The 27,569-nt window shown below is 39.8% G+C and overlaps 1 protein-coding gene across 1 annotated transcript in view; it reads right to left on the bottom strand.

Annotated features, from left to right (window-relative positions):
* The window catches only part of Ate1 (arginyltransferase 1), a 104,505-nt gene extending 77,205 nt beyond the window's left edge, over nt 1-27,300 (bottom strand). The window contains 9 exon segments of the mRNA XM_048338099.1: nt 4,567-4,599; nt 12,193-12,321; nt 15,281-15,423; nt 15,426-15,509; nt 18,206-18,460; nt 20,188-20,291; nt 23,020-23,082; nt 24,893-24,956; nt 27,146-27,300. Coding sequence (XP_048194056.1) covers nt 4,567-4,599; nt 12,193-12,321; nt 15,281-15,423; nt 15,426-15,509; nt 18,206-18,460; nt 20,188-20,291; nt 23,020-23,082; nt 24,893-24,956; nt 27,146-27,251 — 981 coding nt within the window. The 5' untranslated portion in view covers nt 27,252-27,300.
* Between the last annotated feature and the right edge of the window lie 269 nt (nt 27,301-27,569).

Below are 27,569 nucleotides of genomic sequence, written 5' to 3'. Positions count from 1 at the left end.
AAAAGAGCTGAAAGCATAGCTTAAGTGATAGAGCACCTGCCTGCTTAGCAAGTATGAGGTTCTAAGTTCAAACCTCAGTACCATCAAAAAATCAAACAAGCCAACAACAAAAAAGGAAAATAAATCAATAAAAATCCTCAAAATACCCCTCACCAAAGAAAAGAGAAGCACATTGAAATATTTAGTTTCTTGCTACTCTGCCTATCTATATCATCAGTAATAAAAAGGATCAACGTAGCCAAAGTAAAAATATGACTCAAGAGTGGAGAAAGCTGACAGAACTATCAGTAAACTTCGATCATATTTTCCTTTGCTTTTCAACCAAACATTAATGCTTTCACACATACATTTCCAATATTTAACCAGTACTGAGCTACAATTAAAATACATAAATTTGTTTAGTTCACTTTAAGTGTAGCTGTAAAGTCAAAGCTCCTGTCTAAGTAGCTGAGAATCATACTAATCTTGTCCACTCAGCCTTAGCCCACTTAGCTCATTCATTAGTCTGTTTATTTATTCAGCAAATATTTATTATACCAGTGCCTACTACATACTAACATTATACTAAGAATGGAAACAGAAGAAACAAGAGCAGGGCCCTGTCTGGTGCAGATTGAAGGTGCTCCTCAGAAGCATTTTTACAAGTAGTTATTTGCCTAGAGAAGGAGACTTCCAGCTCCAGCTGATTCCCATGCAGAGGGGGCCAACTCGGCTTACTCCTTCTGCTAATAACTCTTCTTCCTAGCCACTCCTCTAAGCTCTAGTTCAAATTTTTTGACAGAAATATCACTAGTAAGTGACGTGCTGGGAGCTCACATCTGTAATCATAACTATTCAAGAGACTAAAATCTGAGGTTTGCAATTTGAAGCCAGCCCAAGCAGAAAAGTCCCTGAGACTTTTATGTCCAATTAACAGACAAAATGCTGGAAATGGAGGTGTGGCTCAAGTACTAGAGTTCTGTTATTAACTGAAAAAAAACAAAACAAAAACAAAAACAAGCACGAGGGTGTGAAACCCTGAGTTCAAGCCCAGTACTGGCATTAGAAAAAAGAAGAGGAGAAATTGCTAGCATTAATTATATCTCCATCCACTGTTGATCTTTCAGTAGTCTGTATTTCTCATTGCTAATTTCTGCGTATTTACATTGTCTTTTAAATCAAGATCTGCATATATCATTTTGCATACTGAGTTTGCCTCAATTTAACAATGGCATTTTTTTTTTTTTTTTGGTCCATCATGGGGCTTGAACTCAGGGCCAGGGTGCTGTCTCTGAGCTCTTTTGCTGAGAGCTGGTGCTCTACCACTTTGAGCTACAGCGACACTTCCAACACTGGCATCTTACACTCACTATTTTCTTTTAATAATTCAAAAATGTACATTCATGGCCTCCATTTTAAGATTTAAGACATTCTATCATATAAGTGACATGATATATTTGCCTTTTTTGCTACTGTTAGGACAGTTAGGTTGTCTGGTTATGATTTTATTTTACCATTATAAATAATGCCATATTAAACTGTTCAATGCAAGTACTGTCCACAGCTCTGAAGCAGAGACTCGTAGAACTATAATTACTGACCACAGGTATGAATAGACACAAGACCTTTCATCTCACAACTCACAGCAAACAATGAAGCTTACCAACATCTCATCCCTTCTCATTCCCTGGGAAAACATCTTGATAAGTGGTCTTAAAAATTGCATTACTGAGGCTGGGGATATGGCCTAGTGGCAAGAGTGCCTGCCTCGGATACACGAGGCCCTAGGTTCGATTCCCCAGCACCACATATACAGAAAAACGGCCAGAAGCGGCGCTGTGGCTCAAGTGGCAGAGTGCTAGCCTTGAGCGGGAAGAAGCCAGGGACAGTGCTCAGGCCCTGAGTCCAAGGCCCAGGACTGGCCAAAAAAAAAAAAAAAAATTGCATTACTGATAATTAATAGTTAAATTTTTAAACACATTATCACTACACCACTTGTACTTTATCCTATCAATTAGAAAAAAATTAACTAAATTTAACAAAAAAGGAATCAGTTAAGATCAATATAAGAAACGCAGTAACTTTTTCATCATACTTTCCCCAAACTGCCTTCCAGTTACATTTATCTTCATGTACTTTACATAATCAAACTAACTGTTTTCATCCTTTCCCTGGGAGACTTCCCTCTGCTTCCTTGGCTGGAGGAACTTCCTTAAATAGACAAGAAAATTTATATTATCTTCAAGTTTCCTGCAGTGTGTTTTAAATTTACTCTTAACATTTAGATAAATCCGATGCTACAAGCACTGTGCTCAGTGTTAGCTACAACTTAATTTTAATAACCTTGTAAGTATTACCTCCATTTTTAGATTTTAAAACAGTAGTGTAGGACTGCTGATTTCCTTATGGGCTACTCCTTTCTTTTCAAAGACCAGAATCCTCCTGCTGGATCAATTGGTTTGTCTCTTGATACTAGATGTTAGAAAAAAGGACCATGTTTCTCTGGTCATAGAAAATAGAACTAAAACTCTCAGGTCTGATTTGTTGCCCACAGTGATCACTCACAGTGGTCAACAGAAATGTTCAATTATGGCCAGAATGGGCCAGAATTTATCATAAGCAGTAATGGTTTTAATAATCAATCACACAATGTTACAGAAACAGAAAAAAGGACTAACCTCCTCTATGTAAAGAGGCCACAGATAATCCTCAATGCAGGAGAGGAAAGGATTTAAACAAGTTTGAGAATGGAAAAAGGGGACTCAAAAAGGAAGAAACAAACTAAAAAACGTGAGTTAAAGTGCAAGTTCTACCTGCTCCCATTTCTGTTACCTTATTTAAAAGAAGGCATTATTTGCAATTTAAATATGAAAAAATGGAGGCCCAGTGTCATGTAGTTAGCGAGTGAGGATGACCATTTTCTGGTGATGGTCCTGGGGCTTGAATTCAGGGCCTGAGTGCTGTCCCTGAGCTCTTTTTGCTCAAGGCTAGCACTCTACCACTATGAGCTACAGCACCACTTCTGGTTTTCTAGCGGCTAACTACAGCTAAGAGTCTCATGGACTTTCCTGGTTTTGATCTGCGATCCTCAGATCTCAACCTCCCAAGTAGCTAAGATTAAGGATTTGAGCCACTAGCCCCTGGCCACTGAGCTTTTTTGATCAAAACCTGCACTCTACCACTCGAGCCACAGTTCCATTTCCAGATTTTTGATAATTAATTAGAGATGTCTCACAGACTTTACAGGTTGGCTTTGAATCTCAATCCTCAGATCTCAGCCTCCTGAGCAGCTAGGATTACAGGTATCTGCCACCAGTGCCTGGCAAAGATGCACTCTTAAACCCAATTCTAGATTCTAGACCAATCGTGTCTTCACACGTACTGGCTCCTCCTCCTCTTCTTTTCTCGCCCTACCAATCATCTACAAGTGTCTCTGAAGCCTTAGCTCACAATGCCCACTGTTCTCTAAACATCTAATGGTTTTCCTTCATCTCACTATTTTATCATTGGATTATCAGTTCTACGGTGAGAATCAGAATAAATGAAACGTGTGCAAACAGTCAAAACAGAATAACCTGTGTTATAACAGAAGCTTAATACCACCTAAGTCCTTTGCTCACCTCCTAGCAATCTGAACAGTTTCTCAATTCCTTGACAATAGCCTTTGCTGTGATTTCTCAAGCCCTCCCTTTAACTCAAGGAAAACTGAAAAGGAGAGCTGCTGAGAACCTGCATTGTTCTCATAACTCAATGCTGCCTTCATGGCCCACTTAACCCCCACCCCAAGGTCATTCTCAGAAAAATCTCACCACCATGCCCATCCCCATGAAACGGCATTGCGCTGGGCAGAATCTTTTGCCTCAACGGCCTGATTTTATTACCTCCTTGTTGGACTACACTTAAGCCCTGGATCCCTGCATTCCATGCTCCTTGCATATCCAACTGCTTGGTGGTATTTGGCGCCCTCTCCAGTGATGATTAAATCCTGATCTGTTGAGGTCTCTGTCCCCCTTCTCTCCTATTGTCACTGTATCTTTCCTAACAAGAATGATGGACACACCTAATACTTTCAAGTAAAGGATGAATTCTATTCTACTTACTGGGAAAGAAATTATACTTAATAGGTGGGTACCATTATATAACCCTAGGTCCTTAGGAGGCTGAGAATCATGGTTCAAGGCCAGCCCAGTAAAACTACTTCTCAGTGAAGAGTTGGATGTCATGGCACATGCCCAGGAAGAAAATGGAAATCCTATCCAAAAAATAACCACCAGGAAACAGGAGACATGGGTTAGTGATAAGAATGCCTGTCCAACAAGTCTGAGGAACAGAGTTCAAATGTTAGTACTGGAAAAAAAAAAAAAGCAAAAAACAAAGTACTTAAAAGGGAGCAATGACCGGATATGAAGGTATCTATAACTTCTAACCAATTTTACCCCAAAAGGGCTGCACTCAGCCCATTACAGCTATTAAAAAAATAAGTGTACCTTGAAAAGATCACTCCAAATTATTAAACAAATGCCTAGTGAAAGAGACTAATAGTGCTGCTCAATTAGCAATTCCAGTACCAAAGTTAGTGACTCTTACCTCCAAAGGTGAGCTGCAAAGGAATCTTGTGAACTGCAGTCAAGTTCATATGGAATCAATTTCATCCCATGAATGGACAGGAAGAAAGAAAGAAAAACTGTTACACAAATTTCCAGTAAAAGCCTCCAAAGCAAAGCAAAAAGTCTATATAAAATGGGTTGTTTTCATACAATATATAATTGATCCCCAGAATATAAGGATCAACTTAGCCCACAATAGGTACACAATTATTTGAAGCCATTAAAAACATACAAACCTATTATCTTTACAAAAGCAAATAAGGCCAAATAATTAATCCTACAATATTTTATTTTTAAGCTTTATCTCAGAACCTCTGTAACATAACACCTTTAAGAGAGCAACCTTCCCAACCCTAACTACCCCAGGCAAAGTTTGGTTAATGCCCAAAGGGGTAGACCATAAGGGGAGGGGGGGGGCTAACAAAAGGCAGAAACAGAAAAGGCAAGACCCGGGGACACAGGGAAACCCTATTCTCTGCTCTTTTCTCAGTCCTACATTCCCTTCCTGTTTCCTTTCCCTGCCTCTCCGCCCCTCTCCTCTACTTTCCTTGTATGGCACATACACATGCTTGCCACCTGATAGGAAGTGCTATATACTACTTGTCTCCCAGCAATTAAGTAAATAATTTATGGGGGTAAATGGACACAAACTACAGAGAAACTCTAAGTTGTCTCTGAAATAACGACTGTCAAAACATAACTTCATATATGTGTATCATGGTGACTCACAATGTCTTCAGAGATTTATTTACAGAATCAACACTTCATGTCCCCTGCCCCTCACTTTAGTAGTAAGGTGAAGTAGCCTAAGCTCCTCCTCTTCCGACCCTGCACAGTGACGAGGATCGCGTGTAGACAGGACCATTTCCAAGTACTCCCCAACTTCCTGGCTTTACTCACAGGACATCCAAATAACTCATCTTCTCCTTCAGAGATACATACCAAAACACTTATCAATAAAAGTACAGGATGTCTACAATTCCCTTCTACTTGCCTCAGGGAGGGGTAGGGATACGTTTAGAGATAAAACAAGAAATGTCCAGGATACACAAGCACTAAAGCTGAAGAAAAACACATAGGCTTCCTTACCTGATTATCTGTTTTGTGCAAGTTTAGCTTTCCAAAATGAAGTTTAAAAAATATATCAGACATACTCTTCCCCAAACTAAATATACCAAAATATCATTAGCACTTGACAATCTATGCAGTTCTCTAGCATCAATCATCTAGATCATTTAAATTTCTCAATTCTCAATCATCTAGTTAATTTAAAATACCAACGCTGTAGTAATTATTTAACCATCAAAATACAATTTGATGTTAACTGTTAAGAGAACTTTCTGAAAGTGCAAGATATTCCAAAATACTAATTTCCAAATTCAGACATGAAGCAAGATAATTTATTGAAATTAAAAATCCAAGTTTACAGTCTTAAGATTCTTTTACAAGTGCCCAACCTGAAGTAATTCCTACTTGTCCTCCTCAAATTGTAAAGTGCCAGCTGAACTTCTAGCCAATTTTAACAATGGAGAAAAATGAGGCATGATGTAGTCTTTATTTTAAAAATCAGAAATTTGATATTGTAAGGTATCTACGCTTTAGCCTTATAAGCAGACACTAACTATGTGATACATATACTTTTGAATTTACAAGCAGCTCAGGTTCAGGGGTAATTGGTGCATCAATTAAGTAGCAAAAGAGAAACATAAACACCATCTAAAAACCTGACGTCCCCTTGAAGCGTCCAATAACTTACATGCATCTTAGGCATCGGTAACATTTGTGTCACAGCATTTTCAGAATAGAGCTAAAATTTCATGTCTTGTTCAAACTGCTAAAACATGAAATACACAAAAGCTTTCTATCCCAAAGCAGTAAAAACTGAATTCCAAATCACAAGGTACACATTTATACTACTCCAAAGACATGAAAAAGATTTCCAAAAACATTGCTTGCTATTCCACATTTCACCTTACCAGATCTGTCATAATGAAAATATACCTCCCATGTTCAGTACACATACTAACACTCTCAGGAATAGTAGTTACAAAAAGTTAAGTATAACCACAAAATTCCTATCATATATATACTTAGAATGACATCAGAAATAAGATTCCTTGCAGCAAAACTAAACTTTTCTGTTTGGGCTAGTCCTGGATAGGTAGCACTGTTCACCTGACAGGTCATTACCACAAGGTCATAAAACATTAAGTTGCTCAGATTTAATGGCAAAAACAGACCCAAAACACAAAAGGTAAAGACAGAAGTGGCTCACAGCAAGATTATCCTGACCAGAAGAGCTTTGTACTCACTAAAATGTGCTTAGCTCACTGCAGGGAAATTCCTCAATACTCCTCTTCAGGAAATTAAAAGCAGCTTTACTTATTAGAGGACAATTGTCAAGGGCTTCTGACATTATCTGAATTTCCCCATTTGTGTCTAACTCTAGTTTACAAGGGTATTTTACAATTTGGCAACTACTGAGTTACGGACTCTGCTGTTTATTCATTCAGTGGTAGCTCACAGGCCTTCTCCATTCCAGGCATTCTGCCGGGCTCAAGCACAAAGTGGACTGATTTCAAGTATCACTAATTTATCAAAAGGAGATCAAGCCCCAATACCGGGGGAAAATCCAAACATCTATTCTTCTTTTGTCACCAGTCCTAAGAAATCACATATCAATCTTCAAATAAGGCCTTTCACATGTTTAGTGTGGTAGAATAGGATACTGGGCCAAAGTAATATTACAAATTCTTAAAGACTAAAATTAAACGTCAATGAACCAACAAGTAGTTCTGAATGTTGTTTTTCTTTTGAAAGACTGATTCTAATTTAATATTAAAATTTAAAATAAAGGCTACTAAAGATGTAGTTCAGTGGCTGGCAAACTTGCATGAAGCCCTGGGTTCAACCTTTGCACTGAAATTAAAAAATAAAATGTATATGACCATTTAGTTCAAACAAATTTGAGTTAAAATGAGGGGAGAAACAAGAAAAAAAAAAAAAAACACCTGTAAATGTGAGTCTATTTGCTCTTGACCTTGGTGTCTCCGATATCCTAGTATGTACATCATCCACATCCAGTCAGCATGTACAGCCTGGTTCTATTTAATTCTCACAACAGACCCCATGTTTACAAGGGAGGAACCCGAAGTAAAAATGGGAGAAACTGGGAATCTGTTTAGAGACATGAGGTACAAAGTGGGAAGCTGGGATGCCACGCAGAGCTGGCTAACACTCTCGCCTATGAAGCTCCGTAGCCTCCATGTCACTAATACTCTGTCCCATCATGCGTGCAATCATCATAGCTGGTACCAGTGCCAAGGTAACTTGTTCCTAAGCATACTGGATCTCAGGAAGGCAAGTCATCCAGAATGAGTACCTACCTCATACCAAACACTCCAGCTAGCCTCTCATTTTGTGGTCTCATTCCTCTACTTGGAAGAAAACAACGTGAGTCTGCACCAATTACCTGCAATCATTTTTGTTATACTTACACTTAGACCACACCCAGAAGTCAAGTACCAGGATACTTCAGAAATTCAGACATGCAGCCAAGAGAACAGTAGGTTAAAATGAGGAAAATGGTACTTTCCAATGCCTATGCTCAACTCAGAGAAGGATCCCTCAAGTTCCTTTTTCATTTTAATTCTTGGCTATAACTTTAACTACAAATAAATTTGATCTAGTTGCAATTTCCTCCCTTATATCTAGCTTTACTTTTTCTGTAACAACCTCTGCTAACTTACTAATTACCATCTCATTATGCTTATTGTTTAATGACTATAGGTGAGGATGGTTACAAATAGTCTTGATCTGTTGTGTTCACTGATTTTCTAACTTTACCAAAATGCCTCTCAAACAACAGCTGGCTGGCTAGAAGAGGTGTTCAATCCATGTTTTAAGAAACATCAAGAAACCACAACTTAGATGAGGAAAGTGTGCCAAGATGAATATGGTAGGAGCAGTTTACATGCATAAAAACAGAATGAAACTTGTTCAAACTGTTTGGAAAAGGGAGGAGTAGGGTAGGAAAGTGATAGAAGGGGCATGCTGATTTGGATACACAGCAAGCAAGTTACAACAGAACCCTCCTAGTACAACTAATATATGCCAGTAAAAATAACAAAACCACAAATCAGAAGGGAAAAAAGTTCTAAAGCCAGCCAGACTAACAAGGAATTAATGTCAAGAAAGAGAAAGGATATACAGTTACATATAATAGTAACTAGAGGGGGGAGGAGGGAAGCTGAGGCTAAGGGCCCTGGACATCCTAAAATTCTACATCCAAAGCAGAACACTACCCCTGCAAGGACTGGGGCGCCACTACCCACAGGCAAGTCCCCCTTAGCATTCTGTGTGGCCCTGAGAGGAGCACAACACACTGGGGGAAGACAGTCACTCTAACTTACTACAGGACATAAAATCTTAACCATATGCTGAATACGCCATCCACTGGTGTACATTAACTATTTAAGCCAACCTCAACTTCTCATGGCAACCCATGGTAAAAAGTAAAAAAGTAAAAAAAAAGTTCTAGCCATTCTCCTGTCATGAACCACTCACAGTCCTTAGGACAAAGTTCTTAATTATATAAAGGAAGCTCACTTGTTTGGAGAATTAACTAATCTAATGTTGTATGACACAATGATTTTATGACCTGAAAAAAAAATTAGGAAATTGTTAACCAAAAGAAATTTTTTAAGAAAAATGTTCCCAGTCTTTAACTACAAGCCTTTGAATCTGCCCAAGAAGTAACATTATTCTGGGAATTAGTCTAGATGCTCCAATTAATTTATGTAAATGATCCAAACCCTTTTGTAATTTATCTACTACCAGTAACAAATGTTTACCATAGACCATGAGAAAGATTACACAGTGCCACGGAATCCTAATTTAGGAGTGTTTCTCATAAAAAGTGGCTTTGGTTAAATTATATAGATAAGCTGGGGATATGGCCTAGTGGCAAGAGAGCTTGCCTCGTATACATGAGGCCCTGGGTTCTATTCCCCAGCACCACATATAAAGAAAACGGCCAGAAGTGGCGCTGTGGCTCAAGTGGCAGAGTGCTAGCCTTGAGCAAAAGGAAGCCAGGGACACAGTGCTCAGGCCCTGAGTCCAAGGCCCAGGACTGGCCAAAAAAAAAAAAAAAAAAAAATTATATAGATAATTGCCTAAGCCCTCTACTTTATTCATTAGCCAGAAGTAGTTCAGTAGTAGAGTGTAAGTCCTTCGGTTCAATTCCTAGTAACCCCTACACCAAAGAGAATTTTTTTTGTTTTGTTTCATAATGCGTAGATCCTACCATCATGCAAATTCAATTATACAACAGAGTTAAATATCTATAAAATAGTACATATCAAATGTGATTGCTCTGCTTGCATAACTGAAGGAGAATGTCAGTTCTTTGATACACTGAACAATTTTCTAAATATAAATTATTACTTTTTATAGAAACAGTAGAGCTACTAGGAGAAAAGGGAAGTTGAAAGCTTCTCTAGCTTAAGTCCCAGAAAATATGTAAATCACTGACAAGCAAAGAATTACTTGTAATTACCACTTCAAAGCTTCTATGCAAATTACTTCTAAGCAATAGTACAAGCATCTATCTGTCCACTTGGGCTGTGAACACAGGAGCTACATCACCCACTGGGAGATTAAGAGCACAATCACAGACCTAGACCACCACCTGGTGGCTGGAATGAGACACAACCCGGCATTCCACCAGCTCCTCCTTGTCTCCACAACTCAGCATGGACTCAATTGGGACTCTGTTTTCCATATCAATTGCTGAGCTGCATATGCTTGAATATAAGGTAACTTACCCCAAAGTTAAGTAGCCCTAAAAGTGAAGGGCTTCTTGGATTTCAATCTATCATAGAAAGTTCTACAAGTTAGTGTTAGAAACCGTGCTTCGAGGAAGTAACCCTCTAAATTCATACTAGGTCACTTTACAAATCAGCAACAATAATGTGTTTACACTTCCATCAGAAAGAATGACAAGGGCTGGGAGTATGGCCTAGTGGTAAAGTGCTCGCCTTGTATACAAGAAGCCCTGGGTTCGATTCCTCAGCACCACATAGATAGAAAAAAGCTGGAAGTGGCGCTGTGGCTCAAGAGGAAGAGTACTAGCCTTGAGCAAAAAGAAGCCATGGACAGTGCTCAGGCCCTGAGTCCAAGCCCCAGGACTGGCAACAAAAACGAAACAGGGGCTGGGGATATGGCCTAGTGGCAAGAGTGCCTGCCTCATATACATGAGGCCCTGGGTTCGATTCCCCAGCACCATATATACAGAAAATGGCCAGAAGTGGCGCTGTGGCTCAAGAGGTAGAGTGCTAGCCTTGAACAAAAGAAGCCATGGACAGTGCTCAGGCCCTGAGTCCAAGCCCCAGGACTGGCAACAAAAACAAAACAAAACAAAGAAAGAATGACATTATCCAATTGGTAAGGAAATGTAAAAACCTGGAAAAAATTCTATTAAGTGAAATAAGCCAGACCCAAAGAAAAGTAGGTTGCATGGTATCCCTCATTGGTAAGAACTAGAATATGTCTATGATATTCTTAACAGGAATCTCAATTACCCAATTGCTTTGTGCAAAGGACCATATGAATGAAGTATCAACATGAACTCCAAGACCCAAGAACAAGAGATTCTTAAAATGTCCTGTATGCAGTTTCCAGGACTATGAGTGTTTGACCTTTTGCATTAATTCCTGTCAATGACAGAAGTCCCTATATGTACTTACCTTAGTGAGGAAATTCCTGGATCCTTTACCAAAACTATTTACATGCTTCCTGACTTTTGTTATCTACCCCTTAGAATATGCCTTTCTGTCCATTTCTCTGTAACCCCTTTAAGTCTGCCCTGGGCTAATTTGAACCTATATAAGCAGAAGCTAGGGGAGAGAATCTGAGCTTAACTACATCTGTCGATTAAACTCAATCCTCATACCATGACAATTGGAATATTACTTAATAAGAAATATTCTAAGATAACACTGCATTGTGATTTCTTCTTGGTCAGAACCATCCTTCTATTTATACCTTGCACACAGCTGGAATGTAGGAAGATTGTGTCTCATAGGTTACTTCTATAAATGGTAAGTATAAACAGTATATCTGATAGATTACCTCTAAGAAGAGGGGGGCCAGGCCTGGTGGCTCAACACTTGTAACAGTAGTTCAAGGGCAGCCCAGATAAAAAGTTTGTAAAATCTCATCTCAGCCAAGAAAGCTGTATGTGGACACGTGCCTGTCATTCCAATTGTGTGGGAGGTATAAAGACAAGGGTGGTGTACCAGGCTGGCCCACACAAAAACATGGGATTCTACTGAACAGTAACTAATCAAAGAGGGCTGTGAAAAGGTTCAAGTAGTAGAATGCCCACCCAGCCAAGGATGAGGCCCTGTGTTAAAACCACAGTACAAGACAGAATGCTGGTAAGAACACACCTTGAATTTACAACCCTTTTTTCTGAATGATTAAAATGTTCACACAGAAAGTGTCATCAACTCTACTTAACAGATTTTTAAAAAATGGCAAAAGGTTATATACTGTGTTCCTTCCCAATCTAGTCAACAAAAGAAAAATGTTTAACAAACAGTACCTCGGTCTTCCCACATTCATCAGGCAGATCCTGGTGTATGGTCATTTGATACTTGACATATAAAGAAAAGGACTGGTTGAAGGACGACATGAACTCTGGGTCCTCAAAGGAGACAGGCACTAACCTCACCTTCAGAGTAAGGAAAATACAAGCAAATGCTATTGAACCAACAACTCTATTATCTCAGGATATACTTCTGAAGGTGAGGTTAGCGTAAGATCTCCACAAATCCACTTCCAAAGCTCAGTGGTGGAATCCGAAAGGAAACCCTGGAATGGTTGCCTGGCACAGAGCCTGAGAGCTAACTTTGCACCAATATGTAGGAAGACCTTAAACTCACAAGGATCTAGAGAGCTTGTTTTTATTTTATTCCAGTTTTCTCTACCCATCTGCTATGGGTTCTGTCACTGTGATCATGGCTACTACTTTTGCTACCTCTACTTATATTAAGTGTTTTAAGGGTTTTTTCCCCCCTTCTAGATGTTTATTGGGTTTGATTTATAAAATTATAAGCATGTCATCTATTAAAATACTGCATTATCTAATCTCCTTCAGTTGTGCATGAGTAGCACATTAGTAAAGAATAATTTAGATGCCACAAACTCTTTCGAGACATGATTTTTAAGCATGGGCAAAGCATGCTTACCAAAAAATTTACATTTTTTCATAGGTGTTTCAACTTGGAGCTCCATCAGCAACTTGCAAATAAATGAGTCCAGAAACTTCAAGGAAAGGTCATTTCACATGTTATTCTCCATTTTGAGATTATATATGACTGGCACTTGACATGACAACAGGTAAAATTTGCACTTTCAGAATGTCCGTGAACTCACAGAGCTCTATCTTTCCAGACAAGCTAGAAACTGAACATAAAGTGTAGCACAAATAGACCAAGACCATATACAATGAAGCACAAGGGAAGGTTCTGCTTGCACAGAAAAAGGACAACTGGCCTGCTGACCTGGCTCACAGTTGGCTTATCAGGTGGGTCCTTGTGAATAATCATCTGGTAACGTTTATAAACCTGGTAAGACTCCTGAAATGTGGCTTTGAACTGAGGACTTGGTGGAGATGATCTCACCACCCTCACCTTCAGAAGAAGTTAAAAACAAGGTTCATTAATTCACTCATTCATTCAATCTGTGCAATATGCATTAGCACTGACTCCCACTCAAGACAAACTAGGCGCAATAATTAAAGCATGAACATATAAAAATATTTTAACAAAAAGATCATCTAGATAGTAAATGAAGAAAAAAAACTTATTTCTGCAAGCTACAGACTTCTTATGAAGACAAAGAATTCTTCCAAACTCTAAACGTCTCTTCTGATTAAATTATGTAAGTTTTGTAAAACTGGCAAGACGCCCCCCCCACTCAGGTAATAAACACAAATTTATACTCTTTAATGTTAGATGTATAAAACCTGTTCACTTGTCACCAGTAAATCAGTAGGAAAAATTTTAAATGTGACTATGTAATTATCCCCCCCCCCCTCCTCGGCGCTGTCCCTGAGCTCCTTTGCTCAAGGCTAGCACTCTACCACTTTGAGCTACAGAACCACTTCCAGTCTTTTTCTGGTAGTTAACTGGAGATATGACTCTCATGGACTTTCTCGCCCTGGCTGGCTTTGAACCGCAATCCTCAGATCTCAGCCTCCTGAGTAGCTAGAATTACAGGGGTAAGCCACCAGCACCCAGCTTTGTGACTATACTTTTGGGACACTTTTATTCATTATTACTTAGCACATAACTGTGTAAGGATTTTTTTTTTAATTAAAAATCCCTTACAAAGTGTCTCTACTTGGCAGCATAGTTAAAAGTAAAGACTCTAGAGTTGGATTTCCTTGGCTCAGATCTTATGATGTCACTATCTTGGTCAAGTAAATTAACCTCTCTGTGCCTTAATTTTCTCATATTTAAAATGAGGAGAAATTAAAATTTATATTTGTGCATGGTAGTGGCTAACACTTATTTTAACAACGTATTAATTACTAACCAGTTAAGATGTATTAGCAAAACAGAAGAGTAAACCAAAATTAAGTGCAATGCAATAAAGATATAGCTGGGCGTGTCACATGTGCCCTAGGGAACATGGCACCCAGAGGCTAACAACTTAAAAACATCTGGCATCCCTTAATTGTAAAGTTAAAAGTCACTGTGAGGTGTTACTGATTCATTGAATGCTACTGTTCATGATCAAACATAAAAGCCTCTTCATAAAATATTCCAAGTAGTCTGTTCAAGTCTCTTTACAATTTTAGAAAAGTCAATACCAAATCAGAGTAGCAAGTTGTTAAAATTTCTATCTGGTAATATATCTACTGTCCTTAGGCTTAGAATGCACTAACATTAATTTTTAGTAACAAGATGTACATTAAGTAATGTTCTTAGAAAATACTAAGCTATTAATGCAAAGGCACACAAGTTACGGATCAGATGAGAATATCTGTAAATCACTATGGTTACTATTTTAGAAAGTTATACATTTGAAATTAATAATAAGAAACCCAATTTGATCTACAAATGTAAACCAACTGGTAAAGAGATTTAGATACCTTAAAAATACATCATATGCCAAAATGGTTAGAAATACTTAATAACAGATGATTTTGGTAATAGAACCATTAGCTAATTCTGGCCTGGCACCTTGCACAAGTGATAGTAGTCACTTTGCCTTGATCAAGAACAGAATATGTAACAGATAAAGCTGATTTGCGTAGTATCATCTACTCTTTTTCTACAAAACTCTCTTTTACTATCTAATTTCTTAAATAAAATATTAAAGAGTATTTTTACCTACTTAATTTAACCAAGGGATGCATAAAGCCAAAGCATGTTGCTAATGACACGCTAAAACCAGAACTTCACAATTTTAGTAGCCAGTTTCCTAGTATATTTGTAAAAACTCCTTAAAAAGAGTCTCAAATAATAGTTACCTTAGAAAATACAAATGTACTCCTTCCCAACTCTCTTTAGTTAATACATCCCAATTTTCTTTAACAAAACATCAAATAATAAATTTAAATTTACAGAAGATAAATGGGGTACTAACAACAAACAAAAACTGGAATAGTCCAAAACCTCTACCTCTAATTTGTGTGATGCATTCTCTGGTAAAGATTCAAAAATTAAGTCTTCAAGTGATTTGGGCTGGTTAGGTTTAGTCTTTGATGGGAACAAAGATGGTGCTGGACTCTGAGCCTGGAAACTCTCAAATGCTCCATCTGGTTTTGCTGCATGAGTTTTAACCTTTTCCTTTCTTTCCGGATTTCCTTTGCTTTTCGACATGGAGGCTTACTCAAATCAGCCCCTTTGCCTGTAAAGAATTGCAAAATAGTACTGGTCAGTGACATTTGGCTTGAGAACTGTTTATTCAATAGTCTCATAGAAGCTACAGAATAAATCCAAAGAATTCCAACAGTTCACATAACTCTGGAGTAGATGTTTCATTCTGCCTTAGAGAGGAACTGCTGAAGAAAGCAAATAGTCACAGGAACTTTATAAGGCAGCTCTTATTGTGGAAAAACTTTTACTATTTATTAGAAGCACAATTCTAGTATACTAGCCAAATGTGGTGGCAAAGGACTGCAATTCAACAAGATGGTTACTCAAAGAGCCATGGAGTGAAGGACATATAGCAAGGCCCAGTGCAAAAAAGAGAGAAGGCTACTTGCTGGTGGCTCAAGTCTGTAATCCTAGCTATTCAATCTTGAGGATTGCAGTTGAAAGCCAGTCTGTGGACTCTTATCTCCAACTAACCACCAGAAAATCAGAAGTGATGCTGTGGTTCAAAGGGGTAAAATGCTAGCCTTGAGCAAAAAGCTCAGGGACAACACCCAGCCAGGCCTTGAGTTCAAGTCTCACAACTGACAAAAAAAAAAAAGAGAGAGAAAAGAAAAAAGAAAGGAAGTCAAGGGAAGGAAACTCCACCCACTTCTATGCTTTTGTAAATAGAAAATCAATCAACTCTCTTCTGACTCTCTAGCAAACATTTCACTGCAAGTACTTACACAAATACCTATAAGCCAGGTATAAATGAGTACTGATCACAGAACCCTGACACAGGTTTTCTACTAACAACAAAAAATAACAGTACAATATTTGTGCCTCCTTCCATAAAGTACTCTGTTTCTAACTACAAAACTAATTATTAGACTGATAGCTCTATAACTATAAAACAGTATTCTGCAATCACATGAAAATCACCAATAGGAAGGTTTTGGAAAGCCATACTTCCACTTCCAGCGTTATGCTGGTTAACTGAAGATAAAGAGCTTCACGGATTTGTCTGCCCAAACTGGCTTCAAACTGTGATTCTCAGATAGCTTCCCGAGTAGCAAAAATTACAAAGGAAGCCCTGGGAGCTAGCACACTCTGCATATTCTCAGTTACTGCAAGCTAAGTCTCTACCAATGTTTAAAAATTATAAAACTATATAGGGTAAACTGAGAAACACAAAATTTTAGTATTTTTATGAAAAATAGCTAAGATTACAGGTGTGAGCCACCTGTGCCTGGCTTACTTGTAACATTTTTTTCAACAGTAAAATAAAAATGAACTCTAAATCCCAAATATTTCTACAGTTTAAGATAATCTCCTAGTATTAATGGGAGATATCCTAAGGGAAACAAACTGCAAAAAAAAAAATAATAGTGTTTTCCTTTGTTTTTATTTTCTGAGAGTGTCTATACAGGCCAGATTGTTCTAGAACTTGCTATCCTCTTATCTGGGCCTCTGGAATACTGAGATTATAGGCTACAGTCACTAAAAATCTCTCCTTGCATCATTTTTTTTACAAATGACAATTAAAAAACTACCCAACTTCAGTTTATAAAAAATATTTTGAAAAAGTCATACATAATCATAGGTATATGTGTATGTGTGTGCGTGTCCCGTTTAATGATAGATATTTTTACTCCTAATTCTTTGGTAACTGAAACTATAGGAAAAATATTTTACCTTATTAAAGATGAAATTAATCTCTACATCAGTTTGATAATAAAAATTTGAAAAAAAAATAAAAATAAAGATGAAATTAAGCATAAATTCTGGGCATTTTAAACTAAAAGTTAGTATAATTATATTTAAAAAGTTGATAAACTGAAAAGTTTCAGAATGTCTGCAATTTCAACAAAATATCAATAATTATTACCTCACACTACCAAAAATAATTCTTATCATACCTTTTCAGTAACAAAATTAAGTTCTCAAACCTATAAGGCCCTACGTATAATAAGATGAAATGGAACTCTTAAAATATTTGTATCTTGGGGAAATAAAGCTATTACTCCAAGTATTTTGTATTTAGTAGGTGTGTATGTGCCACATGCATGTGCACACACGTGCGTGGCGGTACTGGTGCTTAAAGTCAGGGCCTACGTGCTTTTTCCACTCAAGGCCAGCACTTGAGCCACAAGTTTACTTCCAGCTTTTTGATGGTTTTCTTGAGTCTCCAGCTGGATTTGAACCTCAATAGTGAAATCTAAGCATCCTGTGTAGTTAAAGCCACCAGTGCTTAGCTTTGCAAAGTAGTTTTAAAAGATATGATCAGGGCCAGCTCCAGCGGCTCACACCTGTAATCCTACCAGGAGGCTGGGATCTGAGGATGAAGGGCAGGAAAGTCTGTGAGACTCTTATCTCTAATTAACCATCAGAAAACCTGGCTCAAGCGGTAGAGTGCTAGCCTTGAGCTGAAGAGCTCAGGGACAGTGCTCAGGCCCAGAGTTCAAGCCCCTCAACTCACAAAAAAAAAAGACATGATCAAAGAAGGCCTGGTGGTACATGCCTATGATCCCAGCACTTGGGGATCCCAGCACTTAGATAGGATTGTGAGTTCGCCATTACCCTGGGATACATGACCATCTAAATTCCTAACAGTAAGTTGTATAAAGTGAAGCTCAGTTGCGCAGATTTCATAGGCAGGTCTATCTTCATGCAGACAGCAGGGCCCAGGAATTATGAGTCACATTAAAAGAATAGAAAATAATGACATTGTTAGCAAATGTTTCTTACCTGGCTTAGGAACTGGATGGACTTTAATTGAATGTGATGGCTCACCAGAGCCTAACTTCTCTTCTATAGCTTGTGAATGAATTAATTCCTTAGAGTCTTCTTTCTTTGAACTTTTTTCTTTCTTCTTCTCTTCAGTCTCTAGGCTTTCTTTTAGATCATCACTGAGTGTTTTAAGATCACACTTTATATCCAATTTGTTTATTAATGCAAAGTCGCCCGTAACAGCATCCTCCATTGCAGAATCCATGGGCTCATCTACAAGTCAGAAGCAACAAAGCCCATCAGCAGGGTCATTGACCCAGTCCAGAGAAACAGAGTACCCCTGTTGTCCATGGTGGCAGGGACAACTGGGTGTCCACCAAACCCACTCTCCTACCTTCAAAAGCACCCTGGCAAGAGAATGGGCTACCAGTCCCTATGCAAGCTGTGATCAAGCCCCCCATGATGGAATATAGCATAGGTAGCATTTTCATTTTCATTTGTTTCATTTGTTTTGAGGAAAAATTCTAACCTAGGATTTCATCCTTTGCCCTCCCCACTGTCTAGACTACAAAAAACCAAAGCCATCTTTACACATCAAAACTGAGGGGAATCCCAGGATGGCTTTTGGGGCACAGTAAGGGAAAAAGGCCGCTAGCCCACTCAGGACCCACACAAGACTGTTACACGAGGAAAGCACAGACTGCTAGACTGCTATCACTGATCAGCCACTGCATTTGCATATCTTCCTCATATCTATTTAGGTTGTTACTTAGTAAGTAAACCAGCCCAGTGCATTAATACACTTCAGACCCAAAGAACTCAGAAGCGTATGAGTCAAAAATGAGCCAAATGTAAAATGTACTTGAAAAGACAGTCAACCATCAATTTACAAATGAACTGCATCCTCAAATGTTATCTGTACGTTAATTTTCAAACTTTGCAATATAATTGCTGGACACCAAAACATTGTATATTGACTAGCAAAAAGGAAACCAACTAACCCTACAAAATTATGTACATACAATTATCAAAACTGCACCAAAATTCTGTGATTCCCAATTCTGTAACTGGAAATAAACTTATAAAACTGCATCTTTTGAGCTCTTCCTTGCCTCCAGCTCTGCCAAGTGTTTTCCAAGTTGTCCTGTATCCTAGTCCATTCAGGGCTTCCATGCACTGTGCATGAAGGCAAAGACTTGCCTTGCTGGCCACAGTACCTCCAAGTGCACAAAGCAGTGACTGGGACACAAAAAATATTCAAACACTACTCGTGAGGTGAGGCAATGAGAGAGCAGGAGGTCCCCAAGATCAGGTGTTCACTATGGCAGTGAGCTAGATCTTTGAGAATGAGAACACCTGGCATTCCCTATTCTTACACTCATATTTATAGATATGGTTATAGAAAACTTTTTTTTAAAAATACAAATACTAATTTGGAAAAGTAAAATATCTGGAAACATTAATTAAATGCTACTGTTTATCTTTAGGAAAGTCATTCATAATTCACGATTCATCAGATAACTGAGAAACATAGTTTCAAGTTTCAGATAATATAATTTACTGACATAATGCACATGCATATACAGAAAACCTAATCCTGATAGCATTCAGGGCATGCTCAGAGGCTTGTTTAATCCTGTATATCTTGTACCTAAGCATCACTTTCTCTAGAGATAAGAGGATTTTCTATTTAGTTCATAGGGGCATTGCTAGAAGCAAGTAGATGACTTACTAATGTATTTGAAAAATAAAAATTTTAACAGCATCCAAGAAACCCCAACATCTTCAAAAAAGATCATTGACTTTCTTTCCAAGACAAGCTTCCTTGGCAGATGTTCTCTGTACTCGACTTGGTGCCTAGAGGCAGCAATGGCAGCGCTAGTAGTGGTTGCAATACCAAGTTATGGTATAGTAAGGTAGCAACCCCCTTGCCTACAAGGAGAGGTGTGAAAGTGAGAAGCTTGGCAAGGGAAGGGACTTCAGAGTTGGTCTCATCTTACCCTCACAATTTCCTTTGGAAACCTCCCCTTTCACCAGAAACTTCAACATTTTTTTCAAAACTTTCTTGTGAGATTTTGACGGCTGGAACTCTAAAGGATGGCACCTAGGAAAGCAAAGCAATTATTTTTAACGTGAACTAAAGCTTTTAAAAAGGTCAGTTCTGGGTATATCAAGCACACGGAGGCAATCTCATGCTTAAGATTTTTAATGTAGCCTCTAATCTGACTCAAACTCTCAATAAACCTATAATAAAGGAAAAAGAGAGAGAGAGACAGGCACACATATACATAGGAGGAGGAGGGAAGGGAAAAGAAAAATATGTAACTGTAGGAAAGAAGAGTATGGACTGATGCTGGAAGCTAGAAAGTAGATATATAGTGATAACTTTCCTATCTGACCAAACCAAGTTAAATCCTAAACCAACAATGGGAAAAGCCAGTAGGACATCCACTTTCTCTTTATTATGTGCCCATCAGATATCTAGTCAGGTGAGAAAAAGAGCTCTTCATCAGGGACCAGTGGATCCTCAGGAGTCTGTGACTTCTTTTTTTTTTTTGGCCAGTCCTGGGCCTTGGACTCCGGGCCTGAGCACTGTCCCTGGCTTCTTCCCGCTCAAGGCTAGCACTCCACCACTTGAGCCACAGCGCCGCTTCTGGCCGTTTTCTGTATATGTGGTGCTGGGGAATCGAACCTAGGGCCTCGTGTATCCGAGGCAGGCACTCTTGCCACTAGGCTATATCCCCAGCCCAGGAGTCTGTGACTTCTAATTTAATATGCAGAGTGTTTCGTGTCTGTGTCTATATGCTTTTCTTTCAGAGCAGAGAAGGGCTTTAGCTTTCATCAACTTAGCTTTCCCACCAACTTCTCTTGGGTCTGCAACCCAAGAACAAGAGCAACTAAGGGAGGCAGTGGCAAAGATCAGGCAAAAGGCAATTGATACCTGGCCATAAAGGAAATGCAAATCAAAACCACTGAGTAAGACTGGACAACATCAAGAATTCAAACAACAACAAATGCTGGTGGGAACCTTACTGCACTGTTGGAGGTTCCTCAAAAAACTAAACGTAGAACTTCACTATAACCCAGCCATACCATTCTTGGGCATCTACCCAGAACACTCTAAGTCAGTTTACAGTAAAGATACTTGCACATCCATGTTCACTGCCATACTATTCACAATAGCCAAGTTATGGGAACAGCCAGATGCCCTAGAGTAAGTGAGAGGATCAAAAAAATGTGATACGTATACATAATGGAATTTTACTCATTCATGAGAAAGAATAATAATGCCATTTGCAAGGAAATAGATGGACCTAGAACAAATCATGTTAAGTAAGGTAAGCCAAGTGAACATGTGGAAGCTAAATTTAAAATAAAACTGAATATGATACCATATACAAGACTGGGCATTCACACAGAGTCAGACTAAAGGAGAATACCCTTAGGGGAAGAACCCAAAGGCCTAACTATGAACATGAACCTTTAAAATGAATATTTAAAATACTATTTATCAGATAAGCACTGATGGTTCAGGCCTGTAATCTTAGCTACTCAGGAGCCTATGAGGATCATAGTTCAAAGCCATTCTGAGCAGAAACACCCATGGACTCTTACCTCCAATAAACTACTAAGAAAAAGGCAGAAGTGATGCTGTCGCCCAAGTGGTAGAGTGCTAGCTAGCCTTGGGCAAAGTTCAAGCTCCAGAACTTGGGAAAAAAATACTATTTATCAAAATGAATTCCAGGAAATAGAAACAGATTTTTCTGTTATAGGTGATAGTGGTGGTGATGGTATTTATTTTGCTTTGGGTTTGTTTTGTCTTTTTTAGAAGGGAATAGGAAGAGTGCACAGAAAGGAGGAAGAAAGGATGAAAAATTCAATCATGCTACTCAGTATATACTATGTAGAAAATGAACTGTGTAACTTGTGACTAGGGACAGAAGGGGGAAACTGGAGGAAGGCTAAGGAAGGGATGACATTTTCTAAAAAAAAGAAGAAATGTACTCATTACCTAACTTATGAGAAGGTAACCCTCTGTACAATATCTTAATAACATTTTTAAAGGTAACTGATTTATCTGGAATATTTATATACATCGGAAAATGAATACACTCAAAATATTAAGCATATATATTATTTTTGTCAGTTGTGAGACTTGAATTCAGGGCCTGGGTGCTGTCCCTAAACCTCCTGAGTGCTCTATCACTTGAGCCACAGCACCACTTCCAGTTTTTGAGTGGTTGATTGGAGGTAAAGAGTCTCAGAGGGACTTCTCTGCCTGTTGGCTTTGAACTGCGATCTTAGCCTCCTGAGTAGCTACGATTAGAGCCGTGAGCCAGCAGTGCCTAGCTTTAAGTGTATTTTTTAACATTTGCTATAGGGAGGGAGAACCTTAAATCAGAGGAGAGAAAATTATCTTTTAAGGTGGAATGAACGGGAGCAAAGACAACCCCAAAGACTATCAAATCAAGCAAATACTTCACCAAAAAATAGACATTTTTAAGTCCTACATTAAAAAGAAAAAAAGTGCATTCTGAATATGTATGACAGATTAGTGTAAACACTCCTGCTACTATAGGATCCTGTTGTAGATTATAAGCACTACAAGCAATATTTGAATGTGGAAAGTCCTCTGCTAGGTACTATGAAAATTTCTCAGCATTCATGGACTTGGATAGCCAAACAGGACAAAAGGTATTTTTCATATCATATTTTTATCAAGACCAATTGAAAATTATTAGGAGCTACTAACAAGGTAACATTTTAAAAGCAAAATTTCCATCTTAAAATCATATACCATATTACAGATCCCCATTAATTAGGAACCTTACCTTATTGTGTACTGAGGACAGCATGTTTGGTTCATGACAGGTTTGTACACATACTTCCCACTTCTAAAATTACAAAAATAACTTGTTAACTTTTTATATACTTCCTGTCTGTACAACAACAGATTCACAGAGAAGCACTAAATTAAGGATAAAAATTCTAATCAACAGTGTAAAACATATTTAGGCTTAAATGCTCCTTATAACCTAAATAACCTTACAAACAAGTATACCAAGAACCAGACAAAGCCTTTTCTTTCTGAAGCCTTAAGGAAGGTAGTTTAGGTCTCAGGTCAGAGCTCTGTTAACACCTCACCTGCCGACAATATACCAGGACGAGTAGATACAGCCCGTGCCACAGGGGGACTGTGAACCCTTGCTGGAGTGACAGCCACATGGGACACTCCACATGTGCCGGTACAAAGTACCACAAAACTGGCACGACTCTTTCCAGGCATTCAAGATCCCAGTTTATGGTAAGACATTCAGCTTTCAAGCCACAAACCTGACAGTCGTGTTAGATGATTTCCTCCAATTACCCTCTATTTCCTATCACAGGATTTCTACATGGAAGCTGCTTCTTTAATTACTGCCACTAAGCCAGCGGTCCTTCCTGTCTTGACACGCCTCCACGGTCACCACTCAAAGTCTGTCATCTAAAATTATCCGCAGCCATGCTTCTCCCTGTCATAAAATACTGCAATAGCGCCTTACCTTTGTAAAAGGGACACAGAATCACTGGATACAAAACACTTCCACATCTGACTTACATCTGTTTACCTTTTGAGTCTTACTCTTAAGTTTAAAGAACACTGTAGCATTTGAATTGGCATGTGCAATCCTATGTATTTTAGAGAATACTGGCTCTGAGTATTTAATGTTGCTAGCATCTACATAAGGCAAAAGTCCCCCATATAAAAATAACAAACCAACTATTAAAATTTGAGACAAAGGAAATTTAACCAAAATTTAGTAACAGGTACTATTCAAAGGATTTTTTTAATATTGTAATGTACAACAGGGTATTGTGGACATGTCTAAAGGGAAGAAAGGAGACATGTTAAGCACTTGACTACTTGATGAACATGCTAGTTAGTGGTAGGGATTCAGCTATGAAAAGACTCTGGGCTCCCTTAACACTACAACAAAACAAAAGCAAAAACAACAAGAAAGAATAAATAAGACTAAATTATTTCTAAGAGATACAGACTTATCAAGGTTTATCAATATGCTATCTGAACTAATAAGGAAATACGGATTAGTCAAATACAGGTGAAAATCAAATGCAGATGAAAGCCACTGTAAAGTGGAGAGATGGAGCTCAGAGAGACTAAACAAGACTGACAGAATTTTAAATACTGGGAGATTCATGACAGGAACACAAGGTTCTTTACAATGTACTCTCCTTCTGCATGTTTTAAAATTTCCCTGATAAAATTTCAAGAGAACAAAATCACTATGCAAAAGAATAAAAATTTTCTCTCTTTTCTGTTGTTGTTCTTTTCTGTTTTGAATGAATTGAGATAAGAAATCCCTGTATAGCCCAAGCTAGCCTCAAATTTTCAATATTCCTGACTCATCCTCTTAAGAGCTGGGATTTCAGGCATGTACTGCCATGAGAATAACGAGCATTTTCTTAAATCTCATCCCCCAACACAAGAAAATATCTTAGAATGATGGAAGAAGTGACACTGATCAAGATGAACTGTACACATAAACAGACATGTTGAATTAAAACCCCTTTGCAAAACTAAACAAAAGAGCTTTTCAATTAGAGTAACAAAATTTTTAAAAGAATATTTTAAAGGCAAACCCTACTTTTCAATGATTAGAACAACCTGTGTAATAGCAGGAAGTGTGTTATCAAGAGTCTTACCTTCTCCATCCTCGGTCTATAAGATCTTGATAATCCTGAACTGTCATAGAATGTGCCCACATGCCTAAAAATAAATAAACAAAAAAATAGATAAATGCTATGTTAATTACAACAGACACTTTTAAGTCCAAAGTGTTATTTTGACAAATAGGTTAAAAATTTTAGAGTATTCACATTGAAAAAATGAAAAATCTGTATAAATTCAGATTTGTTAGTTTGACATATTATACTACATAAATAAAAGATTTCTCTTAACTAAAGACCAAGTACACCAAAGTGATTTCATTTACTTAGGAATTGGTCAATAGCCTTTTTGGTGTCATAAATCTGGATCCTTCCTGGAATCAAACTGTCAGACTATGCAACTTTAATAACATCCCCAAGGAGTTAATACACTAAGTCTCTTCAAAATTAGAAAGCAATTTTTTTAGTGCACTTTAGTTCCAAAAATCTGTACACATATATACACAGCAGTCCTGAACATGAGAACAGAAAAAATATACAAATACATATGGAAATATTCCTAAATTAGAAAACAAAGTAACCACAAGCTCAATTATAGGGCAGAAATAAATGTCCAATACACACCAGGCAGACACTCGCTTACACCCACAAGTCATTCGAGGAACCTCAAGCTCATTCCCTGTAGGATGGGAAAAAGAATACTCACCTACCCAACAGATTAGTACCCTATGATAACGATTATTCATATTATTAGGAAAAAAATAATAACTGCTCACACCTGTAATCCTAGCTACTCAGAAGTCTCTGAGTTCAAGGCCAGCTCAAGCAGAAAAGTCCATGAAATTGTTTTCGCCAATAAAACTACCCCCGAAGAAGCCAGAAATAGAGCTACGGTTCAAGTGATAGAGAGCCAGCCTTGACAACAAAAGCTCAGAGACAGCGACCCAGGCAGGCCCTGAGCTCAAGCCCCAAGACAGGCAGAAAAAAAGGAAAAGAGAATGAGAACTCAGGCCCTATTAAACTATTACAGACACGTTTGGTACAACTTTTGAGAATATAGGATACCAAAGTCAACAAGACAACTTCAATCACTCTAAGGCAATCACTAGTTGACGGTGCTTCTCCGGGGTCCCTTTCAGAACAGTAACACCATTTGCAACCTGTTTCCTGTTCGAAACCTATCCTGGAGGCCACTTTTCCTATTGCAACTGCAATAGTAATGGACATTCTTTTTTTAAACCCCCAGCGGTGGTTCTTGAATTCAGGGCCTCCAGCTATCCCCAGTCTTTTCCCCTAGAGGGCTGGTGATGTATCCCTTGCCTTCCCCCCCACCCCACACTCCCCCCATCCCCGCCTGCAATCACTTCCGGCCTCTTGCAGATTAACTGGAGATAAGAATAACTGTGCTGGCTCCCACCCGGATTCACAGAGCTCAACCTCCTGGAATAGCTGGGGCTATAGTCGTGACCCACCACCCCACACAAGGTCTGCCTTTCTAAAGATTGCCTAACGGTCAACCCGGGTCGGATGCCCACAGCGGCACCTAATAAACGTTTAAAGGGCACACCACAGCCGACATAAAATTTTAAAAAAAGCAACACCCATCTTTTCGTTTATAATCCTTTAATACAAGGAAACCCCTAAGCTCTATTCCTATTTCCGTGGTCATCCCGTTTCCCACCGCGCCGGATTGGCCATTTAAAGGAATAGATTCCGCATTCGCAGCTTCGCCAATGAAACTCCGGGGAAAGGAGCACGGCGCTGTGTTGACAAGCGACCAGCCACCCGGGACGGGAGAGAAATCGAGAACCGCCCGACGGCGGGCTCTCTCCCGCGGCGGGGGTGGGGGCGTGACGTAGCCGGCGAGTCCCCGGGTAAGAAAATATAACGATAGATGAACGCGTCGGGGCGATCGGGGCTCCCCAGGCTGAGGCGGCCACCGACTCGGGGGAGGGGGGGGGCGTCTCCCGTCGGCTCCCTCGCGGTCGTCGGGCCCCCACCCCCCTCCCCACGACGGCCCCGCACCCCGCGACAGCGCGCGTACTCCCTCCCGGGCTCCCCAACCCTCCTCCCTCACGGAGCCCGCCGGCCGCCGCCGGGCTTCCCGACGCGGGCCCGACGAGCGTCACCCCGGGGATCCCCGCGAGGACCACCGAGGCGCTCCCCGCGGAGTGGGGCGGCGGGTCCGCCCGGCCCCCCCCCCACCCGTCAGGGGCGCCCCGCGGGACGCGGGCCGGCCGGGGAGCCGCGGCGCCCGGCTTCCCACGCCCGCCAGCCCGGCTCGCTCACCGTGGGAGCGACTGCCCGACTCGTTCTTGCAATAGCCGCAGCGGTAGAAGTCCTCGCCCGCGAAATACTCTACGATGCTGGGCGACACCACGTTCCACGAAGCCATGGCCGCGGCCGCGCCAGCGCTCCGGCGTCTGGCCCGCCGCCGCCGCCGCCAACGCCGCCGCCGCCGCCGCCGCCGCCGCCGCCGCCGCCCCACAATGCAGCGCGCCCGGGCGTTCCCGAGGCTCGCGCGAAGCCACACGGGAGCCCGCGGGCCCAGCCTGGCCTGGCGCCCCGGGGAGCCGACGCCGTCCGCGCCATCTTGACTAAGGGCAGCTTTCTGCTATTTCCGTTGCTTCACGGCGAAGGGGCCGCCATCGTCAGTGAGGGTGAGGCGGCGAGACGCAGCGGGCGGGGGGGCGGGGGCGGGGACGGGCTGGGA

Source organism: Perognathus longimembris, chromosome 2, assembly GCF_023159225.1.
Source record: "Perognathus longimembris pacificus isolate PPM17 chromosome 2, ASM2315922v1, whole genome shotgun sequence".
Classification (NCBI taxonomy): Eukaryota; Metazoa; Chordata; class Mammalia; order Rodentia; family Heteromyidae; genus Perognathus; species Perognathus longimembris.
This window is presented reverse-complemented; position numbering and strand designations above follow the sequence as displayed.